Here is a 26012-nt window from a genome sequence, read left to right on the forward strand (position 1 = left end):
CTCTCAGTACTAGGTTATTCGCAGCGCGCAGCCGCTCCGACTCCGTTCGGCTCCCCAAGCGCGAGCCTTCAAAAATGAGATATTTGAATGAATGAAGAAACAATAACTATTTAGGATGTGAATTTTATTTAACTTCTAAAACACAAACATTTACACATGAGCCAACCTTTTCACTACTCTTCAAGCGTTTTTAGATGAATTTGACAGGAGTAAACAGTGGTTCAACCACTTGCTGGCTTTTAACTCTGATAATGAACATATGATATGCCTACGATTAGCAGTTGAATATGTTGATTCTTAGTTTGTCAGCAACCAACTACAGCATATAGCAAATATAAAAACCAAATACTGAAGGGTAAATAATTAACAAACTGGATGATAACAGGATACGATTAATGGCGACCTACTGTAAGCAACATTTAAGTGGTACACAAATTTCTAAGGCCTTGCTAAAATGAAATTTCCTGGAGATGAGATAATAAAATGAAGTTGCTATATTATCAAGTCCTCAAAAATAAACAAGGATGATTAAGAATAATAATATCAGATCTTTATGGCACAAAAGTCTTAAATATCCTCTTCATATTTTAAACTGATGCATGGAAGCAGAGTAATTAAGTCATTGAACTGCAGTTGTTCCACACAAGAGGGGGAATCAATACAAAAAAACAGAACACTAACAGTAAAATAAATATACTGTGCACTCAATCACAATGGTCAGTCAGCCAAGTATAGTTGAATCTACACATGTTTCTCAACACAAGTGTATTTTTTTTAAACGACTGTCAAAATTAGGGAAGTGCAGAAGCGACAAATGCACATTAAATGAAACTTCAACTAATAGGTAAAAGCGAGGGAACATTTCACATAACTTTATTGCACACCACTGGGATTTTAAACCAACCATACTTATTGGCGTGTAAGAAGGTGCTTTTGTCTTACAATGAACACAGCCCTCACCTTTCACACTGTACATGCCGACTACCTTTGAGCATGGTCACTCGATTGCTCAACTGAGAATACATATCAAATTCATAAAAGTTGCTTTGAATCTTAAATAAAGCTCATCAGAACTCTGGCATTCTTCTTAGAAAATTATAAAGTAGATAGAAAAACCGTGTACAATTCATTACTGAAAGTTACATTCAAACTACACACATACACACTAGATCAGAGTTCAAGCAACAATTGCTTCCATTGAAATGGCTTAACATCGATATTGCTGAAGTAAGTTCCTAAGCCTTTAAACAGCATCAGTCTTTGTCAAAATATTGTACTTGCTGGTAAATAACTTGACATTTTTCATCTTAGCAATTTAGACTTTTTATTCGTTTCTTGTTTGTTAGCTGTTTTTTGTTCTTGTTGTTTTGATTTTTTTTTTAAAAAATAGGTACTTTGAGTTGAACACAAATACAATCACATCTTCTCATCTATTTCTTACAGCCATGCCAGTCCAAAACAAAAAATTCTCAAAAAATTCGCATGATGGCTGCAAAAAGGATTTGATGGCAACATAATTTCTGTTTGACACATTTTTATACACTTGAACCAAGGTAGAAACACACAGAGTAGTTTCCAGCCAATGTAAAAGTCTAAGTGGGATAATCGTAGATAATTCATGGAATATCAAAATACAATAGTTTCGTCACTGAATACATATATAATACCTCTTTCTTTATGATTGGCATTTTAAAATAAGAACAAGTAATTCTCCTTAAATCACATGAGCTTGCCAAGCTCACCTGAAATTTATATGATAGCAAACCAACAACAGCAATGCTTCAACACATCAAAAAGAGATGAGCACAAAGCAAATAATGAGTTAACTAAACAATAAGACCAGCAACTTAACATACGCGCATAAATATGTAGTATGAGGGTTGAGGTCATCTTCAAGTACCTGCCATAATTCCAAATGAAGTATTTAAAAAAATGCAAAGGAAACGTTTACATTTTGAGCTAGAAAACTACTGTTGACTAAAGGAACCACAGAAAGAATAGGAGGCATACAATTTTTAACAAGGATGTCATAAAGAAAGTAAGTAATCTTACCCCCCTGCCCGAGCAAACTATATCACAGCATTATTTATTGTGCACATTTTTGTCTTTTTGACACATAGGCCATATTTCAATTTTAAGTAGTCAACACCAAGACACCTGGAATGATGACTTGTAGATCAAAAGCAATCAGAAAACCAGTAAAATTATTCATGACCAAAGCCAAGTTTGTTAAATTAGAAAAAGAGGCATCAATTTTCCTGATATCGAAGAGGAAGTTCTCCTTAAAATAAACAAAACTGAAGCGCTTAAGTTGCAGGGGATGGGGATGATTCATATAAACAAAGCAATATTGAAATGAAGATATGATGAGGAAAAATCTCAAGTCTCTACAGAGAAAATGGATGATATAGTGTACAACAACATAACAAGAATAAAATTAGTTTGAGCATTATTGCTGGTAAGTAATACTTGATATAATAAACACAAAATAATAGTGGTACTCAGTTGAGATGTGAGCTCACTGAGAAGGGAATAGGCCAACCAAATTTTAAAAAATTGCTGTTTCTGCATCACCTACAGCTTAATTCTATACGAAAACGTTTCATTCATTGGAGGAACAGAATTAGTAAATGAGCTTTAGTGGATACCCAAGCCCTTAAATTCATGAAGTTTACAGAAAGAAATGTTTGTTTAAGATGCACCTGATTATTATTACTATAATTATTCCATTCAAAAATACAAGTGAAATTAAACCCCTTCTCCATTCAAACAGTTCAGAAGCTAAAACTGTGATGGAACTGATAATTGGGAACGGGAAATATAAGTACAGTATCAGCAAAAAGTTCCATTTTGGTAAATGTGGTTTGTACTACTAATGGACGGACTGCTTCGCTGTCAGGGCAGCCCAAGAATAGCTACCAGCCTGAACAAAGGGCATGTAAAACTAAAAGCTATCGCCAAGACATATTTAACAGAACTTCTGTTTCTCGCACTGACACGACACACATACATATGTACATATACTAACATAAAATCCGTCAAAAAACTTTATACACCCTTATAAAATATACACTTAACTAACAGTACTTTACAATCAATAATTTACACATTTCTACAGATGATTGAATGAGTTTCTTTTAGTCATAAAATGTTTAACACCAAAACATATGATAAACTTTGTCTTTCACTGGTCATAACAATAAAATTGAGTAAAAGCAGATGTCTGCTTTGGTTGTATTTTGAATCTGGACAGGATGAAATATAAAACTAACATAGCAAACGTCTACACTATTTTGTAGGTGTTGCTGGCACATAGTTTACCAAGAGTCTTTTTCACTCTTAGAGAAGTGAGTCGAACCCCTGGATGAGGATGCCAACACTCTTGCATAACTTTTCCTAAGGTTTTCAGGACCTGCAGCAAAAAGAAAAGACAAATAAGTTCTAATTCAATAGATCAATTTGCGATTTTCTATTTATTTGGTCATTTATAGAGCCATTAACGACATACCTCTTCTGATTGCCATCTGGAAGGTAAAGGAGGACGAATCTTTTTGTGGCATACAACATCCTTCATATCTTCAAATGATGGGTCACTTGGCACACAATCCCAATAGGGTAATCGATAATCATCTACAACTGTTTGTTTGTCTCCTGTTACTGTGCGACGGCCAAGCTCCCACAGTACAAGACCAAACGAATACATATCAGCCATTTTGAAAGCTTCAAATGATGATGTGTCCAGGGATTCATCCAGTGCTCTGGTGCCATATACCTTCGAGTACCAACACGAGCATTTGGTGCAATATTGATCTCATCTCGCTCACTGAGATAAAGAAAATTATGTTGGTAAAAATTGATCTTTCCTTGTGCTGAAGGACAACAAATATACGGTATTCTGGTGAATAAGGAGGAATACAAACCTATTATATCTTACAGCCAGCCCAAAATCAGCAATGGCACATTGACCATCATTTTTTACAAGAATATTTTTGCTCTTGATGTCTCTGTGAGAAATGGCAGGCTTTCCCTTAGTTCCAAAAATTTCAGTGTGCAGGTGAGTCAAACCACTGGCTATTGACAATGCCATAGAGAGAAGAGAAGATGAATCCAGAACATTGGTTTGCAGATAATCATGGAGAGACCCTCTCTCATGATAATCAGTTATGAGCAGCATTTGTGTCCAGGTTCCTGTACCCTTTATGTCAGCTGCAATGAAACCTAAAAGACAAAAGTAAACAATTCAATTCCTGTATTTGATTCTTCAGGACCTCCAGAAGTAAGTAAGCAGAACAGGCTCTCTTTCCTTACCCAAAATATTTTCATGCCTCATGAGAACAGTTTGGTATATATTGGTTTCTCTAAACCAACTTGCTTCTTCAGTGGTAAAGAAAACTTTCACAGCCACAGGTTCACCCCTCCATGTTGCCAGCCAAACTTCGCCATATCTTCCCTTTCCAACTGACTTTACCATTTGCAACTGCTTTGCTATTGTTCGTTGGACCTGAAATAAGAGAAAAAGAAAATAAGTAGTATAGAACATTTTTAAAGAAAAACCCAAAACTACTGACTAACATTCAAATAACTTAAAAAAAAAAAAAAAAACATACCAAAAGTGGAAGGCCTGAGCCTGAACCAGAACTCTGTTCCATAAGATCATGAAGGGTACCGTTACTTGTGAGGTATAGATTTCGACTGCTATTCTGCATCAGTTTCTTCTTCAACTGAACTTCCCGTCGTTTGTACCTAAAACAAAATTTGTAATCAGATCAATAATGAAATAAATAAATGATTTCTGATGTTAAAATTATGTTGGTTGCACTCACCAGAGCCAAAGGAAGCCAATTAGCACCGCCAGCAGTATGAAACAGATGATCACGGACAAAAACAATGCAACATAAGGCATAGAACTATCTGGAATGCCAAGGTCAGGAAGAGGAGTGGTAGTTCTAGGACGGAAAGGTGGAGGGTGTAGCCCATAGTTGCACTCATCCTTATCATTGCAACATGCTATGGACTTCCGAATGTAATGTGGAACGTGGTTCCCTTTGCACTGTAACATACAACATTGATATACTGTTGTCCTTATTATGCTAGGAATGGACCTCGATTTAATTTTGTTACTTGTATTACCTGCATCTGTGCCCTCTCATCAGAGGGCAGACATCCATAAGTATATTCAACCTCAATGGTATTTTCTGGGGTGATAACTTCCGACATTGATACAAAGCAGAAGCTTTTTGGTGGAGCAATGCAGGTACCATTGACTTCATGATTAGGGCAACTTCCTTCACAGTAGCAAATCAAAGCATTGCCTGCAAATAGAAAAGAAGAAATTGCTTGAAAAGAACATAGCGTGGACTTTCCACACTCCCCGTCATATTTTGTCATGTTTGAGCGGAAAGCTGTAATCCAAGTTGAGCCCCTCGCGAGGTCAGTGGGTTCCGCGTCACCCCGGGGCAGGCGTGCATCAAAACGCCCACCGTCTGTTTCCTATTTTTGCAAAATAATTCCTGCAACCGCTTTGCTTGCTGTGCTGGTGCACGTGACAAAGAATTTCATGTCCGTCTCCGAGCCAAAAGGTAGTCCAGTCCCGTTAGCGCACCCCTACGCCGCAAGGCAGATGAGGGCGCGACAGGGGGTAAAAGGGGGCCGGGGAGAGGTAAGACTGGGTAAGACAGCCCACTGATCTCTTGTCCCTCCTCTAGTCAGTCTAGTCTAGTCCTGTATGCATTGGAAGCAGTGCAGATCCAGTAAGCAGAGCTCCCAGGGCGGGTCACACAGAGAAAGCGAAGCTAAGCGAAGCCAGAGGCACGGCCACCGCGGTCGGGGGAAGGCCAGGTCTGCGGTCAGCGATACTCCGCTGGCCGCCAACGACGCGAACAGAGGCACGCTGGCCTTTTGGACCATTTTATTCGCGTCGATGCCCCCAGCACGCAGCACGCAGCATGGGTGACTCCTAGCACTGGTGCCGCGGGTTCACCGGCCGGCTCATCTGATGGCACGGCGTGGCACGGCGTGGCCGCGGCGGAGAGCCGCGGCTCGGCGGCGCCGCAGCGGCGCCACTTGCCCGCGGCAATGGAGGCACGGCCACGGCACTCGGGAGTCGGGAGGGGACCGGGGTGGAGAAATGCTGACAAGAGTAACCAGGGAAAACCTCCTTGCGTCTGGAGCGGCGCGGCACGCCAAACTAGGCCACGGAGCAGCAAAAGACCCAACATAAAAAGATGAACCTGCGATGAGGCCTTGACGCCAAGGAGGTAAGGACCCAGGGCAGGACGCTCGTGCACCCTGCACATCCTGCACCTTTGCGGCCTTGTGGCGAGGGCGAGGCGGGGAGTGGGGGAGGGGGAGGGGGCGGGGAAGGCGGGCAGGGCCGCGTGGCGGGCGGCGGTGCGGCGCCAGGGACGAGCCGAGCAGAGTCGAGTCGAGACAAGCCGAGCCAAGCCAGGGGCACAAGGGGGCACTGCACCGCCGAGCCGAGCCGGTTTGTCTGCCGCCGTGGGCGCTGCTGCATCGACATCTGTTGCGGCTGCGGAGTGCGGCGCATCACTGCAGCTTGTTCCTGTCTGCAGTTGCAACCAACCTATGTCTCCGAAAAGGACACCAATAGGTGTGCATTCTCTACCACTCGCTATCCCGTAATAATATTAGCAATAAGGGGAAAGTGCAGACATGAAATTAGATGAATAACTCTTAAACATCAGTTGATCGAATACCAGTAACACTCCGGCTGCATGATTTCTTGCACCAGCAATAAAATATTACATTGAATGATCAGAGCGTTATTTATAGTATGAAATCTTTAGGTCATTCAGATTATTCTATAGCTCAGCCATATATAAGTATATCAAGAAACAAAAATAAAATAAAAAATAAAGTAATAAAACTGATGATTTCTCACAAGCTGATGAGTCGATGGTGCGCTTAACCAGCAAAACAAAGAACACATGAAAGCCACAATGATGTGGAGATAAAAAAGAAATGGTGATGATGGATGCTTACTAAGTTTTACTTTCGGGCAACAAACTTTCATTCAATTAGCTACACCTCAGCCGTGCCATTGAACAGACAAGTCATATTATATTACTGGAAACTGGTAAATGGTGAGAAAAAAGAAATCAGAACACAGAACAGAAAGGTTTTCATTAACTGATGGCAAAGACTAGATATAAAAAGACTAACAAAAATAAAAAAGGAACACAAATTTGACTAAATATACACAGTTTCAAGATCAAGTTAATGGTGTAAATCAAAACGACTGTAGAGGTTAAATGTAACCATCAAAACCGATTTTTCGCAATGAACGTGGTAAATGCAATACAATAAAATTACGTGTCTCAGAAGGACTTGAATGCGTTATTAGGACAATGCTGAACAACGGGACCAAAGAAAGCCTAGACGACAACAACATTGGCGAAACGCGAGGACGCCCAAACTAGGAGGCCTAGTCACGCTGAAACAAATAACCGAGCACCAAGACACGCTTGTGAGCACTTACCGAAATTTGAAAACCCTAAAACTAGAAACGTTGTTAACAAAATCATTGAAAATCCTCCCCAATCTTGGTTCCCGAACATTGTTGCTGCCATCTTCACTATCCTACTTGAAACGCTGCCAACCTCCACGAACAGAAAGTTCGCAAAGCTCACAAAGAAACGCTGCTGCCAACCTAACCAACAAACCACTGTAGCGCGCGCTCGGAAGTGGCGCCATCTGCGAGGCTACCGAGCGCGGGCATTTCGAATCGAACCGCGCAAGCCCTCACGTGGAGAGGAAACAGACCCTCTTCCCGGGTGGGTCCGCGAACACGCGTTCATGCGTTACATTTAAATGCATTTCTCCATGAAAGCAACCAAGGAAAGGTGAGCAGAAAGGAGACTTGAGAGAAGAAGGAGCTAAGGCGGGGAGGGGGAGAAGTTTGGTACTGCAGGAGAGAGACGGAAGATGAACAGGACAGAACGGGAGGGGGAAAGGGGCGTGGGCAGGGCGAGACGTGTCCACGGCGCGGCGCTCAGCCGAGGTCCTGGATCAGTCGAACTGCAGACCCGGTTCAACTCGGCCGCCGCGCAAACGCCACAGGTAAGGTGCGACGCCCCAGGACGACGACGACGACACGGCCGTGGACGAACTGCTCTAGTGAATTGGGAGGTCGGAGGACAAGTCAGCGTCTTCCGCTGCCAGTGAGTTTTGATAGAAGCGAAAGAGGCCTTCTAGCGCTCCTTAGGTGAAGTCCGCGACTGCTGCGGGGGCGTCGTGTCATGCCGGCGCCTTAATCTGCCTCCACTCTCAACCTCACGCATCACCTTAACGACGGTGACGGACGCCCCAGTAAGTCCCGGGCCGAGGCTTTCCGAGAGGCTTTCGGCCTCGACACATGGCAACGCTCCCCGGTCCGCCGGCTCCTGTCTTTGGCCGAGTTTGTATGTGTTGCGGTGTGGGGGGAAGCAAAAATATCGCGGAGTTTGTTGGTGTCGTGTGAATGAGTTGGCCGCGGGCGAGGGGTGTTCGGGGAGGGGAGGGGGAGCCAGCACCTACGCCACTGCTTGCTGCAGGGCCTCCTCGAAGTCCCTCAACGACCGGCTCGCGTCGTCGGGGGCTTGATGGCGACGCACGAAAATAGGAAATCTAGATTCACGAGTAAACAACAACAAGTCGTGTGTGTGTGTGCGCGCGCGCGGGTGTGCAGAGGGTGCAGAATGACTATTTTGGGGTCGGATTTTCTGCGGGGCAATCGGAGTAATCTCGAAACTATGAATCAATGTGCGAGGAAGGGTGGCGGTCAAGGTGATCTACTTGGCGCTGCACGCGTGCCGCTCTGCCGCTCTGCCGCACGCACCGCTTGACGCACGGCGGCACGGCGCTCTCACTCACTCCCACGCTTCGTGCCGTCACCCCGCCCGGCGCAGCCCGGCGCTGACACGCGCACTATTTTTGCCGAATGCCTGCGCGGAGCACGAGGCGCGGGGCACCACACAGTGTGGCACACACCGCCATGGCAAACGGACGGCCACCCGGCAAAACGACAAAACAAAAGCCATGCTTATGAACGGCAGAACGGCAGAACGGCGCGCATCCTCGCCGCCAACACCGAGGCCGCGAGGCCGTCCCCAAGGCTACATTGTTGGGGCGGCACCCCGGGTACCCAAGCCCGCCTCCCCGCGCCTGTATTGCCTGCATTGCCCCGGCATGCGGCCATACCAGGGAATGCACGCTGGCGACGCTGGCCCGGACTGCGGACGGCGTTTCCCTTGGCGGCGGCAAAGTTGGGGAGCATTCGCGCGGACGTACGCAGCCACCGCCCCTTGGCGCCAAATCTAATATCAAGTTCTATTTCAGACACAACGGCGTAAGCAGGGCAAGCAAGGCAAGCAGGGCCTACACCAACATTTTGCCCGCAACGATATTTACAGTCCGTCTGCTTCGCGCTTCGCGGGGCGGGCACTGCCGGGGTAGCGCGGCGTAATAGCGTAGCCTCAAGAGTTTCACAACTTTGCGAAGATTTTTGCCGCGCTCGGCGGCCGCGTTCAAAGTATGCCACGGCGGTCTGCGATTTGAAGGACGACAAATTGTCTGCCTCTTGTCTGGGACCACGCGTCAGCTTCGTCCTTCCCTTTGTTGTTGCAGGACATCATGCCGGGGAAGAACGCGCCCGCCGTGGGCATCGACCTGGGCACCACGTACTCGTGCGTGGGCGTGTGGCAGCACGGCAAGGTGGAGATCATCGCCAACGACCAGGGCAACCGCACCACGCCCAGCTACGTCGCCTTCACGGACTCGGAGCGGCTCATCGGGGACGCCGCCAAGAGCCAGGTCAGTTGTTACCCCGGCCAGTCATGAAGGCTTTCCCCGCCTCGCCTACGACGGGGTGCCCGCGGTCCTCCCCGAAGCTTAGCGCGGGACTCCGCGGCATGACTCATTGCCGTCCGCGGTCCGCGTCAAGTCGGGCCGAGTCGACCGAGTCGGACGGGCAACTAAACAAATAAGGCGCGCTTCGCGTGGCGCTCGCGGCGGGGAAGGGGGGGGGGCCTTCCCTGCGGATCGCAGGCACGCGGACCACCACAGCCACCACAGCCCGCCCGCAGGGCCGCCGGGCCGCCTTACACTAAGCGGCGTGAACGACACGTCTTGGCAGACATACGGCCGTGTCATCAGGCGTTTCTTTCCCCCACTGGCCCACTGGGGCGAGGGGCGCCGAGGGAGGGGCCTTTGGGGCGTCAGGAAAGAAAGCAGCCCCCTGTATCTAGGCAACCGAACACTGCCCGTTTCCGTTGGTTCGGACCGCCGCACTGGCCGCCAGCCACCACCAAGTACCATGTGGACCTCGCCGTGCCCGCGGCGGCCCCGCCCCGCCCCGCCCGGCCCGGCCTGCTTTTCTTTCTCCGGCTCCCCTCCGCGCGCACGCCTTTCATGGCGATGTCATCACGGCGACACTCAATTGCGCCGAACGCGGCGGAACGCGGCACGCGGTGCGCGCGGTGCGCGGTGGCAAGTCGATGGGGTTTATCGGCGTGCTCGCGGCGGATTACTGCGTACGTGCAGCGCAGCGTAGCGCCAGATTAAGACGGCGGGGAAGAAGGAAAAAAAGGAGACGCCCGCCCCGTCGGCCCCGTCGGTGCGTGATACGTGCGACACTGTGTGGAAACTGTTAACTGGGCTCCACGTCCAGCCCTCCAGCGTCCAGCCCTCCAGCGTCCAGCCCTCCAGCGTCCAGCCCTCCAGCGTCCAGCCGCCGTGCAGTGGGCCGCGGCGGCACGGCCACCGCCAGGGTGGCTGGCACAGCGGCCGGCCCGACCCGACAGTCGCATTATGGAGGCATTGTGCCGGGGCCGTGTCGTGGGTCGCGTTCTGCCTGACACCTGGCGACCTGGCCTCGAAAGCGTGAAGGCAGGAAGGAAGCGACGCGACAGCCGCATCGCCGCCTCGTCTCCGCGGCCTGCGGGCGGTCGCTTGCGGCTCGCTTGCGGACGCCGGCAGGGGCAGGGAAGGCTAGCGGCAGCACCGCTCCTCAGCCCTGGGCGGCGGCCTGCCGACCCGTCAGTGACATGTTACAAATGTTATTACAAACAACTCTGGACCCGGAAAATAGCTAAAAATAATTGGAGGTGTTTCCAGTGTAGAGGTGCCGGGCTACCTCAGCATTTTTCTGAATTTCTTTGACTCGAGAGCATTTTTCTTCCGTTGAGGTGGACCTAGAGGCACTTCCAGTAGAGGAGCCTACTGTCTACCTCTGCCGTGCCCGGAGCCCGCGGCCCACGCGTCAGGCCGCTAGGCTACGCCAGGCCGGGCCGGGCGTTGCGTTGCGTCACCAGCAGCCCGGAAAGGCATGGGGCGATGCCTCGGTGATGCCCTGGCGATGCCTGCGTTGTGGGCCGGCAATTCGCGGCAACGGGCGGGGCGGGGTGGGCCTGGCGAAGGGCAGAGTGTCGGAGACGAGGACGGGGGCCCTTTGTTTTTGGGTCCCGGGGACAGACAGGGAAGGCCAGGGAAGGCCAGGAAAGGCAAGGAAAGACGACGAGCTGCGCGTTCCGAGAAGGGCGCGCGCACGCCGTGGCGACGAACGCATGGGACGCCGCGAGAGCAAAGCTGGACCAGCGGGACGCATCGCGACGAGGCGCTGAGGCGAGCGTGGCGATGCCCGAGAGCGAGAGATTCCGTGAACGCGCAAGAACACGTCTCGGGCGGGAGACGGGCGCAGGCCGCGCGGGCCGCGCAGGGCGGTCCCGGCCCCCGGACACCCAGACCCAAATGATAAACTGTCGCGACTTCATCGCAGTCCTCCTTTGGAAGCGCCCCCTCCCTCCTTCCCCGCCTCGCCCACAGCGGCCATCAACGTCGACGGCCCTAATGATTGGCAGGTCGCGAAAATAATTGGGTGTCTGGCGCACGCAATGGAGGCGCTGGCTGCTCGCTGCTCGCACGGCCGCGTGGCTCGCTGCTTCATCATCGAGTCGAGACAAGGAGAAACACCTCCGGCTCCATAAGGGGACGGCACGGCGTGGCACGGCGCGGCGCGGCGCGGCACGGCCACTTGACTTCCTGTCAACTCGCACAAAAACGCCACGCGGGATAAGAGAGTGAGCAGACCAGTGAGTGACTGACCCAATGCGACGACGCGACTGTCTGGCAAAGCAAGCGGAGCCAAGCTGAGCCACGCGGAGCCAAGCGGAGCGATGCCCACATATGGCGTTAGGCGCGGGTGCAGGAGGCAGCCCCCTCCTTTCCTTCCTCTCCGCGGGACGCTCGGCGGGACGCTTCCCCTGCAGTCCCACAGCTGTCCTGGCTTTTTCTCTGGCGGGGCACCGCGCGCCGCGCCTCACCCCGGTCCGGCGAACCCTGCCAAATACAGCAGCCCTTTGACAGCCCGTTGAACCCGCGAGCCCGCCGTCGACGTGCTTGCCCCCCGCCGGGCCGCGCGCCGCGCACATGGCGCGCATGGCCGCGGGTACGAGTGCTCCGGAATGCCATCCAGGCGAACGCCGCGTTAGAGCTATGTTGAGAGGCTTGGTTGGCGGCCCAGCCCAACCGCAGACATGTTGCGGCCGGTCGGCAGGGTGGCCCGCCTACGACCATGTGTGGTCTAGCCCTTAATGGTAATGGTAATGTGGGGTAGGCACCCCGCCGCGGCGCGGTGCGTTGCGTTCCTCTGGTGGCCTAGCTGCCGGGCGGCCCGCCTGTGGGGTAGGCACCCCGCCGCGGCGCGGTGCGTCGCGCCCCACTGGTGGCCTAGCTGCCGGGCGGCCCACTGAAGGTGGCAGCGTTGACTGCGCGACAGCGGAGCCCCTTGTTGTGGCCACGGTGTGACACTCCGTGTGTTTGCAGGTGGCGATGAACCCCAAGAACACGGTGTTCGACGCCAAGCGACTCATCGGCCGGCGCTTCGACGACCCCAAGATCCAGGCGGATATGAAGCACTGGCCGTTCACCGTAGTCAACGACGGCGGCAAGCCCAAGATCACGGTGCGTGCTGCAGACACGGAGTGCGAAATGACGAGATGGGATATACTCACATTGACACCCTTGCTGGCGCTTGCTGGTCTAGGTCGAGTACAAAGGCGAGCAGAAAACGTTCGCGCCCGAGGAGGTGAGCTCTATGGTGCTGACCAAGATGAGGGAGATCGCCGAGACGTACCTGGGCGGCAAGGTTTCTGACGCCGTGGTCACCGTCCCGGCGTACTTCAATGACAGCCAGCGACAAGCTACTAAAGACGCCGGTACGTCGTCCGTCGTTCGGTCTATGTCTCCGTTTTTTATCCTGCCGGGTTTGCTTTCTTGGCGCACTGATCCTGATCCTGTTCTCTGCCCACACAGGTGCCATCGCGGGCCTCAACGTGCTCCGGATCATCAACGAGCCCACCGCCGCAGCCCTCGCCTACGGGCTCGACAAGAACCTCAAGGGCGAGCGTAATGTCCTCATCTTCGACCTGGGTGGCGGCACCTTCGACGTCTCCGTGCTCACCATCGACGAGGGCGCCCTGTTCGAGGTCAAGTCCACCGCGGGAGACACCCACCTCGGAGGCGAAGACTTCGACAACCGCCTCGTGACGCACTTCGCCGACGACTTCCAGCGCAAGTTCAAGAAGGACCTGCGCGGCAACACACGTGCGCTGCGACGCCTGCGCACCGCGTGCGAGCGCGCCAAGCGCACGCTGTCATCCAGCACGGAAGCCTCCATCGAGATCGACGCGCTGCACGACGGCGTCGACTTCTACTCCAAGATCACGCGCGCCCGCTTCGAGGAGCTGTGCATGGACCTGTTCCGGTCCACGCTCGCCCCGGTGGAGAGGTCGCTCCAGGACGCCAAGATGGACAAGACGGCCATCCACGACGTGGTGCTGGTGGGCGGCTCCATCCGCATCCCCAAGATCCAGAAGATGCTGCAGGCACGTAGCTGTAGTGGTCAAGCCCCCAGGCCCCCCGAGCAGGGCCGACGGAAAGGTGCGGTTCACTCATCGCCTCCTCTCTGTTCCAGGACTTCTTCTGCGGGAAGGCGCTCAACCTGTCCATCAACCCCGACGAGGCGGTGGCGTACGGCGCGGCGGTGCAGGCGGCCATCCTGTCCGGAGACACGTCCTCGCAGATCCAGGACGTGCTGCTCGTGGACGTGGCGCCCCTCTCGCTCGGCATCGAGACGGCGGGCGGCGTCATGACCAAGCTGGTGGAGCGCAACAGCCGCATTCCGTGCAAGCAGCAGCAGACCTTCACCACCTACTCGGACAACCAGCCGTCCGTCAACATCCAGGTGAGCGCGGCGGGACCGAGGGCTTATCACTCGGCGGCTTGCGAGGTGACTGGCCAGCATTGACGCGGTGTTCTGTGTAGGTGTACGAGGGCGAGCGCGCCATGACTAAGGACAACAACCTCCTCGGTACGTTCAACTTGACGGGCATCCCGCCCGCACCCCGCGGCGTGCCCAAGATCGAGGTGACCTTCAACATCGACGCCAACGGCATCCTCAACGTGTCGGCCAAGGACACGAGCACGGGCCGCTCCGAGAGCATCACTATCCAGAACGACAAGGGTCGCCTGTCCAAGAGCGAAATCGAGCGCATGCTGGCGGAGGCCGAGAAGTACCGCGACGAGGACGATAAGCAACGCGAGCGAGTCGCGGCGCGGAACGCCCTCGAGAGCTACACGTTCGGCGTGAAGCAGGCGGCCGAGGACGCGGCGGCGGGCAAGCTCAGCGACGACGACAAGAAGACCGTGTCGGCCAAGTGCGGCGCGGTTTTGTCCTGGCTGGACTCCAACACGCTTGCCGAGAAGGACGAGTTCGAGGCCAAGCTTAAGGAGCTCCAGGCCGATGTGGGCCCCATCATGCTCAAGCTGCACCAGGGCGCAGGTGGTGGTGCGGGGGCTGGGGCGGGGGCGGGTGGCAAGGGACCCACTGTGGAAGAAGTCGACTAGGGAATTCCCCAGCCTGTGGTTTATATAAAATGAAAATAAACTCCATCTGTACAATAAATTATATTTAACATGCTGTGCCAAACCAAGGGTTGTCTTCCCTCAGGAAGATTACATGAAATCAAATATTTTGTTAAAGCGGCCATTATGTTCTACGCGGATTTCTGCTCTGTAACATTTTATACGTATACTTTGTACAATAAACTGAGTGGAACGTAACTGAATTTTCGCGTTGCTCCTAGAACCGTTCGGCATTCATGCTGCAGTACCCAATAATCCAGCCCACAAATCCAAAGCAAACAGAGATCAAAGGCGTGCGAGGCGTCTTTTTGTCGTTCCCGCCACAACCACTCGTCATGACGTCACAGCAGAGCATCGGCTAGATCGGCTATTCCTCCCTGAAGTCGGACTTCCCCGACACGACGGCGAACGACAGGACTCTAAACAAAACATTATTGGTTTTACTGCTTTTTCCAAAATGATTGACACGGAATTAAAATGTCTGTGCTAGACGACTCTGAAATAAGGCTAGAGAGACAAGAAAATGAAGTAAATGCTCTTAAGGTTAGTGTCACACGAAGGGTCATGCTTTTCGAGGTTATAAACAGTTGTATGTAAACACCTTTTATTCCCAATAAAATAAAACTAACTCGAACGCTAGCAATGTGTCAGCATCACGAATATCAGACACGTTTTTAGTCAGATCAATTTGTCCCTAGTGCATTTATTTGACAATTTTATTCGCCATTCTTGTGAATTGTTAATGTTACAGGCCATATTTGGTGATGAATTGGAAGATCTACGAAACCCATCTGAAAATGATGTTTGGCAGCCCCTTGATTTTATACTCAACCTCACTCCACAACAAGGAAGCTCCGGTGTCAAAGAAATCCATGCCCAAATTCACCTTCATGTATCATGCTGTCGTCTTTACCCGGAGAAGTAATTTGGTTTTTATGAATGTATGTTGGTTTTTCGTACATTGCAATGAGGTATTGTATTAAAGTAAAATTCTTTTTCCATAAGAGTGCCAAAACTAGAGGTAAAGAAAAGCAAAGGCCTCTCTACAAGTGATATTTCTCAACTACAACAAGAGCTAGAAATATTAACTTCTAAGCTCATTGGACAAGAGATGGTTTTTGAAATTGCACAGCATGTACAGGTTGGTTGAAGTCTTCACTTTTGATTGCATATTCTTTGTTTTTACAAAGCAACATTTGAATAAATCGCATCTTTTATGGTAGGGATTTCTTCACAAACACAACAAACCCGGTTTCAAATCATTCCACGAAGAAATGTTGCTTTTTCAACAACAGCAGGAACAACAACAGCAACAACTTAATTCAATACGCGAACAAAAAGAGGTAATTTCTTTAGTGAACCTGCGTCCAGATTCACCCTTTTCCTATATGGTATTGAATAGATAGGTTAGTAAGAAATGGTTTCTGATTTTGACATTCTGCAGAGGCAAGCAATACAAGACGAGGTCCATCGCAAGCAAGAGGCATTACGTGCTGAAGGCCGCCAGAGAAGAGAAAGTCTTAGACTCAACCAAGACCCCTCCACTAACTACACTCATGGGTTGGTACTCACTGCTTTTTCTATACATACATCTTGTGTTGTACCATCTTAGAGACTGTTGTTCTCTAAAGCAGTCTAATAAACAGTAAACAGTGAACAACTTTCTTTAAAACTCTGTTTTCCAGTGACCACTTAGAACAGTCTGTGGAGACCAAACCTACTTTATTCAAGGACTGTTATATAAAGGTAAACTATATTTTATCCTCTAGACTTCAACTGGTTAAGCATTCAAAACCTTCAAAGATAATTCTCTGTCAGCATACAATAAATTGTAAATATTATGTTCCTTTTCAGACAACACAGGATTATGTTTCTGATGAGGAAGACCCTGAATCAGAAATGCGCTTTATTTCTCATGAATCAAAAAGCCAATCTCGCATTCTCAATGAATTTGAAATGTTGAAATTTCTTGGGAAGGGAGCATTTGGTGATGTTTTAAAAGTAATGTAGTTTGTTCTTGCGTTTATAGAAAATGCAACTTTACTAGTTGATTTATTCAACTTGATACTAAAAATTTAAGGTGACAGTAAGGTAATCTCTAATACTTGCAATTTTACTGTGAATGACAGGTGCGTAACAAACTTGATGGTAGGGTGTATGCTATTAAACGGATTGAATTAAACCCACGCAACCGCCAACTTAATCGGCGTATCACGAGAGAAGTAAAACTTCTTTCTCAGTTGAACCATGAAAATGTTGTTCGGTATTACAATTCGTGGATTGAAAGTGCTACAATGGAAGTATCCTCGAGTGAATCATGTAGTGAAAATTCACCAATTCCTAAACAGTACCGTCCAGTGAAGGTATTACCCACGAACAAATCACCTTTCAATTGCATCAACTCAATTCAACTGATACATTTCTCTTTTTTAATTTTTATAATAATTTTAGGCTTTAAAAGAACTAGCTCCTGCTATAAAGGGCAGTTTAGAGTGGAGTGTTTCTAGCACTGCCATGCAGCCAAATATTGAGAGTGACTCAGATAGTGATGGTCCAAATGATGATCACTGGTTGGGATTTTTGTAAGTTATGCTGTGTTTGTTTTCACAATTGGTGATTTATTTTCCTGTGCATCTTGGATTTATATTTTGTTTGTGGTTTTTTTATTTCTTTTGTGTTTTATTTTAGATCTATGCAGGATTCATCCGACAGCATTGTCTTTGAAAATGGCTCTCAGGCGTCTCCTGACATAGATAAAGTAGAACCAAACGGAAAATTTTCAGAGGTTGATTCTGACGAATTGAAAAATGTTCTTAGTCCTCTCCAACGAGAAATTCAGTTTATGTATATCCAGATGGAGTTTTGTGAAAAAAGTACCCTAAGGTAGTATATTCCTCTGCATCTATCGATCATTGTTTGCTTTCTCGATTGTTTTCTTACTCTGTTGTGTGTATTTAGGACTGCAATAGATGAAGGCCTGTGTCGAGATGAAACTCGAGTTTGGAGATTATTCAGAGAAATAGTTGAAGGGCTGGCCCATATTCATCAACAAGGAATGATTCATCGAGATCTGAAGCCAGTGAATATTTTCTTGGACTCTCAGGATCACGTGAAAATTGGTGATTTTGGCCTTGCGACAATGAGCAGCCTGCCAAGGTGGGTGCTTCTTCCTTCTTTCTGAAATTTTTGTTTGCCTTTTCTTCTTGTAAATGTGTCTGGAATGCTTTATAATTCTTTACAGGGCAGCAACCAAAGAGAAGGATGTGGTGGATACCTGCCTCATTGACCAATTGTATATTAGCTCCGACAGGAATGACACTGCTGATCAGTCCCTCACTAGTCATATTGGTACAGCCTTGTATGTCGCACCAGAAGTAAACAATGCATCATCGAAAGCAATGTACAATCAGGTAAACTTAAAGTTTCAAATTTTTGGTTTAGTTGTGGTGTGTAAAAAAAAATTAAACTACAGAATTCATTTTCATTTTTTTCTTATTTTTCAGAAAGTAGATATTTATAGTTTAGGTATTATATTTTTTGAGATGTGTTATCCTCCTTTGCAAACCAGCATGGAGCGTATGACCATCCTCCAAAACCTCCGCTCCAAGCAGATCATCTTCCCAGTGAATTTTCCTTTGAGTGATTTGGTAAAACAGGCTCATGTTATACGGTCAGTATGATGTCAGAGTACATTACTTGGATTGTTCTTTAATGTTCTTTTATTTTTCACATTTCAAACACAACCAATTTTGTAGGTGGCTTCTTGATCATGAGCCGTCGCGAAGGCCATCATCTGAAGAGCTTTTGGCTTCAGATTCCTTACCGCCTCCTGAACTTGAAGATGCTGAGTTGCAAGATATGGTTCGTCATACATTAAGAAATCCTCAAAGCAAAGCATATAAGTACCTTATAGCTTCATGCTTTAAACAAGTAAGTTTATTGAAACTCGTGTGGTTCACATCACATCAACCATAATTATCTATTGGCTTTCTACAGAATGTTGGCGCAGCGGAAGATGTTACATTTGATATGGCTGTAACTCAAAAAGTTTTAAGTCTACAACGATTTTTGGTTCTTCAAGATATGGCCAAAGGTGTAGTGGTCAGAGTTTTTAAGAAGCATGGTATGTCCTATCCTAATTCAATATCAATTGTTGAAAGAAACATGGATGGAGAAAATATGACTAACATTTGTAATTTTTCCGATATTTCTCTATGCTGAAGGTGCTGTTAGCTTCACCACACCCCTTCTGATGCCTCAATGTGATGTATACTCTGAAGTAGATTCTGTTGTTCGTCTTATGACTCGATGGGGTGGCATTGTAAATGTCCCCCATGATCTCAGAGTCAACTTTGCCCGTTATGTTGCCTGGAATAATATATTATGCTTGAAACGTTATGCCATTCAAAGAGTCTACCGAGAAAAGAGAGTGTATGGCTTCCATCCTAGAGAACTGTATGAGTGTGCTTTTGATATTGTTACTCCTAATCCAGGTAATGTATATAATTAACCTTTAAGTTTGCGCTTTGTTCAAGGTAATGACAGGAGCCTTGTAGGCAATAATTTTTTCTTTTTCTTTTCAAAATTAGGGAGTTTGTTGTTGGATGCTGAACTATTAGCTGTGTCTTGGGAAGTGGTATCTGAACTTCCTGGCTTGAAAGATCTTGCTTGTGCATTTCGTCTCAACCACACTGCTCTGGTCAAAGCTGCTCTGCTCCATGCTGGTATCAGTGAAAATCGCCATGTTAAGATTCTTTCAGTCTGTAGTGAGGCAAGGGTAATATATCATTTATTAAATGATTTTCTGATAATCTATAAGCACTATAAGTTCAATTTAAAAAAAAAAATACATTGTATTCATAGGATAAAAATAATTTGAAACAACAATTGCAAGGAATGCTCTCCGAGGCAGAAATTGTCTCTTTATTTGGATTGCTGGAGGTAGAAGGTCCATTTTCTAAAGTCTCTGCATCATTTCGTGTGATAAGTAAGCGAAGAGGAGCAGCAGCATCCTGGGCAAAACAGGGCCTTCATGATCTTGAAACCACTATCAATCATGCCCAGAAGTTAGGCATCAAGGTAGTTAGTGATTTTGCTTTAACATAATCAAATATCTTATTGTTTGATAAATTTATTTATATTTTTATTACAGTGCCCTATATTAATTAGTCCAGTACTTGTTCGGAACATAAATCTGTATTCTGGTGTCATGTGTCAGTTGGTTTGTGAAAACAAGAATAAACACAGGCATGGAGGGGTTGAGGTGATTGCAGCTGGAGGAAGATACGACGGTATGATTTCCTCCTTCAGGTAAAACCAGTTCTCAGTTTCAAAAGTCAGTTTCATAAATAGTTTTCTATGATATATATGCTTTGTTTTTTCTCGTTTCTAATCAAGACAAGCCCTTGATCGAAGTGGTATGTTGCGCCCGGGGACATGTCAGTCTGCTGTTGGTGTTAGCATCTGTATGGATAAAGTTGTCACACTTCTTCACGACAGTGGTGAAACAGTTCATGCTGCGGATGTTGTTCTTTGCTTCTCTGGGAATCTAACAGCTTCTGAGGCTGCTCTGGTTGCCAAAGACCTCTGGGGTGCTGGAATAAAATGTTTGTTACTTGACAATGTAAGTCACATGACATCTAAATTTAATTGTAGCTTAGCTGTAGCAAATTTTATAAATATATTTTTTTTAGACGGAGCAGGATATAGAGGAGTATTGTCAAGAAATGGAAGTTCCTCTGATGATTATGCTAAAAGAGGGAGACACAAATTCACTTCATGTTAGAAGTTGGGAGAAAGATAGGTAAGTGTGAATTCCAATTTACAGTCCTTCATTTTCATCTTTCTGGAAGCTTTTGACTTTCATTATTATAACGTTGCAGACTGCAGGAAAAGAAAGTCCTTCGCTCTGAATTGGTTGAATATCTCCAAAGAGCTCTTCGTTCTTCAAGAGATCAGATTGAGGGAGTGGGATCTGCTCAATCTTTGCAAAGGCAAGAAAGTAAGACTCAAGCTGGTGGGGACTCCCACTCTTTTGCACATAATCATGCACATTCCCACCGGCATTCTCATTCATCAGAAACACATGTTCATCAACACCACCCAATGATGAATATTAATTTTCTAAGCTCAGAAAGAATGGCAGCTAGTTCTAGAAAGCGATATCAAACACAGGTAAATCATTGAAGCCTGACAGATTCAAATTTTATCAATGAGTCTGATCATGTTGTATTCTGTTGAATACTATTCTCAAAATGTTGGCTTTGTTTCAGATTTTCAGCCATTCTCTCAGAGTTTTACAGAAACTAGAAGTTGGAGCACCTATTGAGGTTCTAGCTGTTGGTGCACTAGATGGAGCAGCTGTGTGTTCCTTGGCTGGATTGCTTGATTTGGAAAGTGAGCAAGAGTTTAAGGAGAGTTGCAAAGTCGCAAGTGAAAAGTAAGAACAGCTCTTGCCATTCAAATAAAACTTTTCTGTTTATACTAGCCACACCTAATTCAATTTTTCCCCTTTCCAGGTTGCCAAGGAACAAAAAGATAACAACTGAAGTTTTAGATGAAATCTATGACTTACGTTTTGAGAAAAATGCTCCTGTGATAATGTTGTATAGCCTTCCTGATAACAAATTTCGCCTTTTAGTTTGAGTTACACAAACCAAGACTTTGCTTTCAGCCCTTTGTTTCTCTCATATGAACATCTCAAAGAGAGGCACTTGTAACTAGCCTAGACTTTGCCAAGTGTTTTTTTTTTTTTTTTTTTCAAGCTTGAATCAAGCATCCTGTTGATAATTTTGATTACTATTCTTTTATACTGTATTTTATTTCTTAATATGTTTAAGTACGAATTCTGACTGATGCAAGTGACTGCAACAAAAAATGAGTTCTACCAATTTGTTCCTCTTATTTAACAGTTTAACTGAGGATATTTTTGCTTTTACTTTGTGAGTGGGTCTAGGTGGAAAGAACCAAAGACATTTGTGAAGTGCCTGTCGATAGGTATTATTATAATGTGTTATATATTTCATATATACATCAACAAGTTCAAATTAATCAAATAAAAGTGGAACATAAAGGGAATGATTTGTATATAAACATGAATAAATATGAATGAAATATTTTTCTATGAAATTGCAAAAATTATTGAACAACAGCATCAACTAATGTTTATTGGCTCATACAAATGAATGATGAAAGGATGGCGTAGGAAGGTGTGTCCTTAAAGTATCTTCAAGGTTTCAATTGAAGCACTGATCGCCAGAAACCATTTTTTTGGGTTTATTCTGGCTGATGATATTTAAAGCCTTGGTAACTTGAGTTAAGTATTCTTCCAGGCTATCAAGTTTCTAAAATGCAAAAAGAGAAACGTAAGACAATGTGATGGCAAATTTGGGGCAAAACTAAGAAATAAAGACATTAAATCATACCTCATATGAAAGACTCATCTTTTTAAGCAAGCCAAGATTCTCTATGAGTTCACGACCATTGTATTCAGCTATACTTGAACTTTTGATCTTGTATCAACCTTGAAAGTCATCTGAAAGAAACGGATTCTGTCGATAGTTTTAAAAACATCAGGAAAAGTTAATTTAAGCAGCCGGGAAGCCAGCAGGAGAAAATACGAACAGAGGTTGTTAAGTCACACTTTAATGTCTTCATGTATATGTTTGAGCAAACTTTGGGGCGACCTGCGCGACGCTCGGCAAGGCCTTGTCTTGCTTCTAGTGCAGCAAGCTCCAGATCGTCTGACATTTGGAAAGAAACAAACCAATGAAAATAAGGTGTCTTGAAAGACCATGGAAAAGGACACTTGTAAGTACTTGTACCATGCTTGTACATACCTATTTGGCTGGCCATATTTTTAAAGGGATTATTCAGATCACCATGGATAAGAGGATAAATTCGTGCAGTGTTTTAACGCGAGACCAGACCCGCGAGACTCAACAAGATTTTGTTGACAGTGACAGTTCACAACGGACGGAAATCAAATCAAACTCGCGGTAGGGTTGCCGTTTGCCGTCGAGTACTCGACGAGCGTCGAGCTATCGACGGTCGAGCGTCGATACTTTCCTGCAAATACACTATAACGATAATTGCGTTATTCGCAGTTTTGCACCTGACCTGCCGTGGCCCTGACTGGTGCAGTTTTGGTGACCTACAGAACTTACAGTCTTTCAATGAAAACAAGACAATAAGCTACACTACTTTTACTCCAAGCATTTCTTCAAAAAATCATGGCTTTTGTTAGTCTTCTTCGTTCATCTGCCTGCCGTGGCATGGGTAAGTTGACGCTAAAATCGATCTAATATCTAGAAGCAGAAAGTCATCTTTTTCATTTTCAATTTTTATTTGTTTGTCTCTTTGCTTGTTGACATTTCTTTCTTTCAAGTAAAATAATGAATATTTTGTAGCATGAAATTTTTTAAATGATGACACATTTAGCATGTAGAATCTTCAAAGATCTAAAAGATGTCTTGATATGTCTGCTACACATAGGGCCACATAACCCTGACATATGTGTTTGATTAGCGAAATAGCCGGATTGTGCTTTAAATATTTTTTTTAACTATCGTGTGTTTTCTCCCTTTTATTAAAACCTTTAGCTGGTCAAGTTCAGGTTCTTTCGAATGCCTCAAGATTGAGCGCTGGATCATCATCATCTCTCATTCTTTTGAAGTCAGCCGTCAAACCCCAGGCAGGGCTATCTGGTGTCAGCCGCCAACAACTTGGTCGCACCAATCAGGTACATTGTCAGGTGCCTACTTAGCACCGTCACTGTGTTACACATTCAACAAACAATTCCTTAATAAGCAACAATTTGCAGGTTCAATTTTTCTCTGTCAGCCCAAAGAGCTACAGTGCCGGAGCAGGACACAGCCACTCCAACTTGTGGACAATTGAACGAGCTCTTAGCGCAGCTTTAATTGTCATTATTCCTGCAGCCCTGGCATCTCCAAACAAGTTACTGGACACAATTGCAGCAGTTTCTTTGGTGATGCACTGCCACTGGTAAGGTTTGCACTTAATGGTATTTGTGATTTTAAAATATTGGTGTATTATCCTCTTCTATTCCTTTTTCTTTTTATTCCTCTCAGGGGTGTTGAAGCCAATGTTGTTGATTATATTCGACCGATCATCTTTGGCAAAACCATACCAAAAATTGCGTTGGCTGGTGTTTATGTTTTGTCTATTGTGACCATGGCAGGTCTTCTCCAACTTATCTATAATGATATAGGCTTTGCTAACACTGTCAAGAAAATCTGGAGGATGTAATTCTAATTGTGGTTTTAGCACTTATGTAATGCGTATTTATTGCTGTTTCTGTGTTAAGGTGCCCTCATTTCACAAGCATTTGTGGTTTTAAGTGAATGCTGTATGAACCTAAAGACCACATCTCTCATATGTTTTCAATCCATTTTACGGAATCTAATGTTATCATAACAACCATTATTTATTTTAATTAATGTGTGAGTGCTGATGAACTATTTAAATTGTTGGAAGTACTGTACTTTAAATTATTTCGCTGTCATCCATGTTGTGTTCCTCTGTACTTAGCAATAAATTGAGCTGTTTTGTGCCCGTATTAAAATCTGTTGAGTTACCGCCTGTTTGAATGATTCCACCCCGACGGCCGCTCTCAGGTTACTCTCAGAACTCTCAGGTGGCGTGAGCACGGAGATAGTCTCGTGAGACCAGACGTCGAATGGGCGGCCTGCCTACCCGGCGCTGTAGCCGCCCCGCGTTGCATGTCGGATGGGTGGCCTATCCCAACGGCACCTCGGCTGCTCTGCTACCCGGGTCCCGGCCGCTGGGCATCCGTATAGGTCCGTTCCTTCGAGCTCAACACGTTTTCTGGAAGCGGTGGAACAATTGTAGTTAAGGGGAGGGGACGTTTCCAGTTCTCCACATCCGGCTTCCCGCACTTATCTGCGGTCTTCGGAGTCCACACAAGTGTCTGGCAAAGGACGACAGGCAATATTCTACGCAAATATGCCCGCGGCGCGGAACTCTAAGGACTAGTTACTGGGACTGAGCGACGACGAAACGATTCTCCTCGGCGTTGTGCGGCTAGAACTGGCCGTTCATCCCTCCGAGGGCGGGTGCTGCAGGGCGATGATGCAAAAAGGGCGCCGCATCGGCGCAGGCCGGGCCTGCCTAGGGGCCCGGGCGGTTGGCCCGACCAAGCGCTGCGAGGCGATAGAGATAGAGCTCCGATTCTTCGAACGGCCGGCCAGCCCGCCGCACCGGTAAATGACAGCTAATGAGCGGCAAGACAATATTCCCGAGTAATTACTCGTCCGCCCGGGGCGGGGCGGGGCGCCACTCTCGACACGCAGACACTCACCGTCCGCAGCGGCGATCGGATTCCGAACGCGATCTGCGGCACGTATGTCACGCTGCCTGTCACGCTGCGCAACTGACGCGCTTGGGAACGCCATTTATAGAGCAAACAAAATATCCTTCTCACACTCACAGCAACGTTCCTTATCAATTTCAGAAGGATCGGTGGCTGCGAGGGTTAAATATTATTAGTGGAACCGTTCTCGGGGAAAACATGAAAATCTGAAAAAGCGGCGGAGTTCATTGTGCTGGAGCTCTCTGCAATAGCTCTCAATACTATGTTCTAGTTCCACATCGTCCATCGTACCATAAATTTCCCAGATAATGAAAGAATTGTAGTTGGCGCCGGGTTAGTAGATAAATCTTATCGGTGAAATTCGCCGCGTCCCAGCCGACCCCAGCAAGATTTCGCAACTAGCCGGACGCGCCCCACCACTACAACAGCCCCGCGTGCCGCTACCGCTACTGGACGAGGGCCGCTCGAGCCGATGCACCTGGAGGCCCCGCGGGGCCCCGCGTGGGGTCACGGCACGGTCCTAGGTCCACCGCCGTGGTGGACGGGCTTGGCGAGGCTCTAGGCGAGGCGAGCTTCTGTTCGAGCCTTGCCATCCGTGTTTCTGTTATCTGCGGAAAGCCGGAGCCATATGCGGCGTACATCGGCACAGGGCTTAGCCATCGTGGGGTGGGCTGTACACTGCTGTGCACTGCGTTGAAGGGCAGCCCCATCTCTTTAAGGCCCATTTGAGTACCATAAC

General features: G+C 47.1%; 4 protein-coding genes and 1 long non-coding RNA gene across 9 annotated transcripts; 3 read left to right on the top strand and 2 right to left on the bottom strand.

The window, feature by feature from the left end:
* Positions 1-107: 107 nt before the first annotated feature.
* On the bottom strand, positions 108-7648 carry LOC117650319 (bone morphogenetic protein receptor type-1B-like). Its single transcript, XM_034393668.1, is given in 9 exon segments — positions 108-3412; positions 3509-3756; positions 3759-3823; positions 3921-4218; positions 4309-4501; positions 4608-4743; positions 4824-5050; positions 5131-5312; positions 7499-7648. Coding segments are annotated over 9 exon segments (1569 nt in total). The 5' UTR covers positions 7590-7648; the 3' UTR covers positions 108-3283.
* Positions 7649-7911: 263 nt separating this feature from the next.
* On the top strand, positions 7912-15122 carry LOC117650314 (major heat shock 70 kDa protein Ab-like). 4 transcript variants are annotated; one of them, XM_034393652.1, is made up of 8 exons: positions 8987-9262; positions 9337-9529; positions 9625-9810; positions 12820-12957; positions 13040-13211; positions 13309-13880; positions 13970-14239; positions 14320-14901. In XM_034393652.1, the coding sequence occupies exons 3-8, from the start codon at positions 9631-9633 to the stop codon at positions 14899-14901; spliced, it is 1914 nt and encodes a 637-aa protein (XP_034249543.1). In that variant the 5' UTR covers positions 8987-9262; positions 9337-9529; positions 9625-9630. The 4 variants fall into 4 exon arrangements, with proteins under 4 accessions (XP_034249539.1, XP_034249545.1, XP_034249543.1 ...); XM_034393648.1 differs by lacking the exons at positions 8987-9262; positions 9337-9529 and adding an exon at positions 7912-8079 and having other exon boundaries at positions 14320-15122; XM_034393654.1 differs by lacking the exons at positions 8987-9262; positions 9337-9529 and adding an exon at positions 8059-8180.
* Positions 15123-15270: 148 nt separating this feature from the next.
* LOC117650307 (eIF-2-alpha kinase GCN2) lies at positions 15271-22047 on the top strand. Of its 2 annotated transcripts, none has more exons than XM_034393632.1 (24): positions 15271-15462; positions 15671-15840; positions 15925-16060; positions 16143-16262; positions 16364-16479; positions 16605-16665; positions 16774-16920; positions 17049-17282; positions 17371-17501; positions 17608-17802; positions 17878-18075; positions 18161-18329; positions 18423-18589; positions 18675-18849; positions 18916-19042; positions 19143-19412; positions 19509-19690; positions 19783-19998; positions 20072-20229; positions 20317-20542; positions 20613-20722; positions 20802-21093; positions 21192-21358; positions 21438-22047. In XM_034393632.1, the coding sequence occupies exons 1-24, from the start codon at positions 15397-15399 to the stop codon at positions 21562-21564; spliced, it is 3960 nt and encodes a 1319-aa protein (XP_034249523.1). In that variant the 5' UTR covers positions 15271-15396; the 3' UTR covers positions 21565-22047. The 2 variants fall into 2 exon arrangements, with proteins under 2 accessions (XP_034249523.1, XP_034249522.1); XM_034393631.1 differs by having other exon boundaries at positions 15397-15462; positions 19509-19696.
* Positions 21917-22954, bottom strand: LOC117650335. The gene is made up of 4 exons (XR_004588029.1): positions 22758-22954; positions 22543-22661; positions 22344-22453; positions 21917-22262 (listed from the first exon to the last, which is right to left on the bottom strand). It is a non-coding gene; the product is annotated as an uncharacterized LOC117650335 (long non-coding RNA).
* Positions 22955-23008: 54 nt separating this feature from the next.
* Positions 23009-24517, top strand: LOC117650331 (succinate dehydrogenase [ubiquinone] cytochrome b small subunit, mitochondrial). Its single transcript, XM_034393692.1, has 4 exons — positions 23009-23196; positions 23520-23659; positions 23741-23925; positions 24012-24517. Exons 1-4 carry the CDS (start codon positions 23151-23153, stop codon positions 24187-24189), a joined length of 549 nt encoding a protein of 182 aa, XP_034249583.1. The 5' UTR covers positions 23009-23150; the 3' UTR covers positions 24190-24517.
* The last annotated feature ends 1495 nt before the right edge of the window (positions 24518-26012 follow it).

Source organism: Thrips palmi, unplaced genomic scaffold (assembly GCF_012932325.1).
Source record: "Thrips palmi isolate BJ-2018 unplaced genomic scaffold, TpBJ-2018v1 HiC_scaffold_5, whole genome shotgun sequence".
Lineage (NCBI taxonomy): Eukaryota > Metazoa > Arthropoda > Insecta > Thysanoptera > Thripidae > Thrips > Thrips palmi.

Excerpts from the sequence above, each read along its gene's own strand:
- LOC117650307 (XM_034393631.1), top strand. The coding sequence starts at position 15,397 with ATGTCTGTGCTAGACGACTCTGAAATAAGGCTAGAGAGACAAGAAAAT. Across the intron at positions 16,480-16,604 it reads TCCACTAACTACACTCATGG|TGACCACTTAGAACAGTCTG; the intron begins GTTGGTACTCAC and ends TCTGTTTTCCAG. Across the intron at positions 21,094-21,191 it reads GAAAGCGATATCAAACACAG|ATTTTCAGCCATTCTCTCAG; the intron begins GTAAATCATTGA and ends GCTTTGTTTCAG.
- LOC117650331 (XM_034393692.1), top strand. The coding sequence starts at position 23,151 with ATGGCTTTTGTTAGTCTTCTTCGTTCATCTGCCTGCCGTGGCATGG. Across the intron at positions 23,197-23,519 it reads ATCTGCCTGCCGTGGCATGG|CTGGTCAAGTTCAGGTTCTT; the intron begins GTAAGTTGACGC and ends TAAAACCTTTAG. Across the intron at positions 23,926-24,011 it reads TTGGTGATGCACTGCCACTG|GGGTGTTGAAGCCAATGTTG; the intron begins GTAAGGTTTGCA and ends TATTCCTCTCAG.
- LOC117650314 (XM_034393648.1), top strand. The coding sequence starts at position 7,945 with ATGAACAGGACAGAACGGGAGGGGGAAAGGGGCGTGGGCAGGGCGAGA. Across the intron at positions 8,080-9,624 it reads CCGCCGCGCAAACGCCACAG|GACATCATGCCGGGGAAGAA; the intron begins GTAAGGTGCGAC and ends TTGTTGTTGCAG. Across the intron at positions 13,881-13,969 it reads AGATCCAGAAGATGCTGCAG|GACTTCTTCTGCGGGAAGGC; the intron begins GCACGTAGCTGT and ends TCTCTGTTCCAG.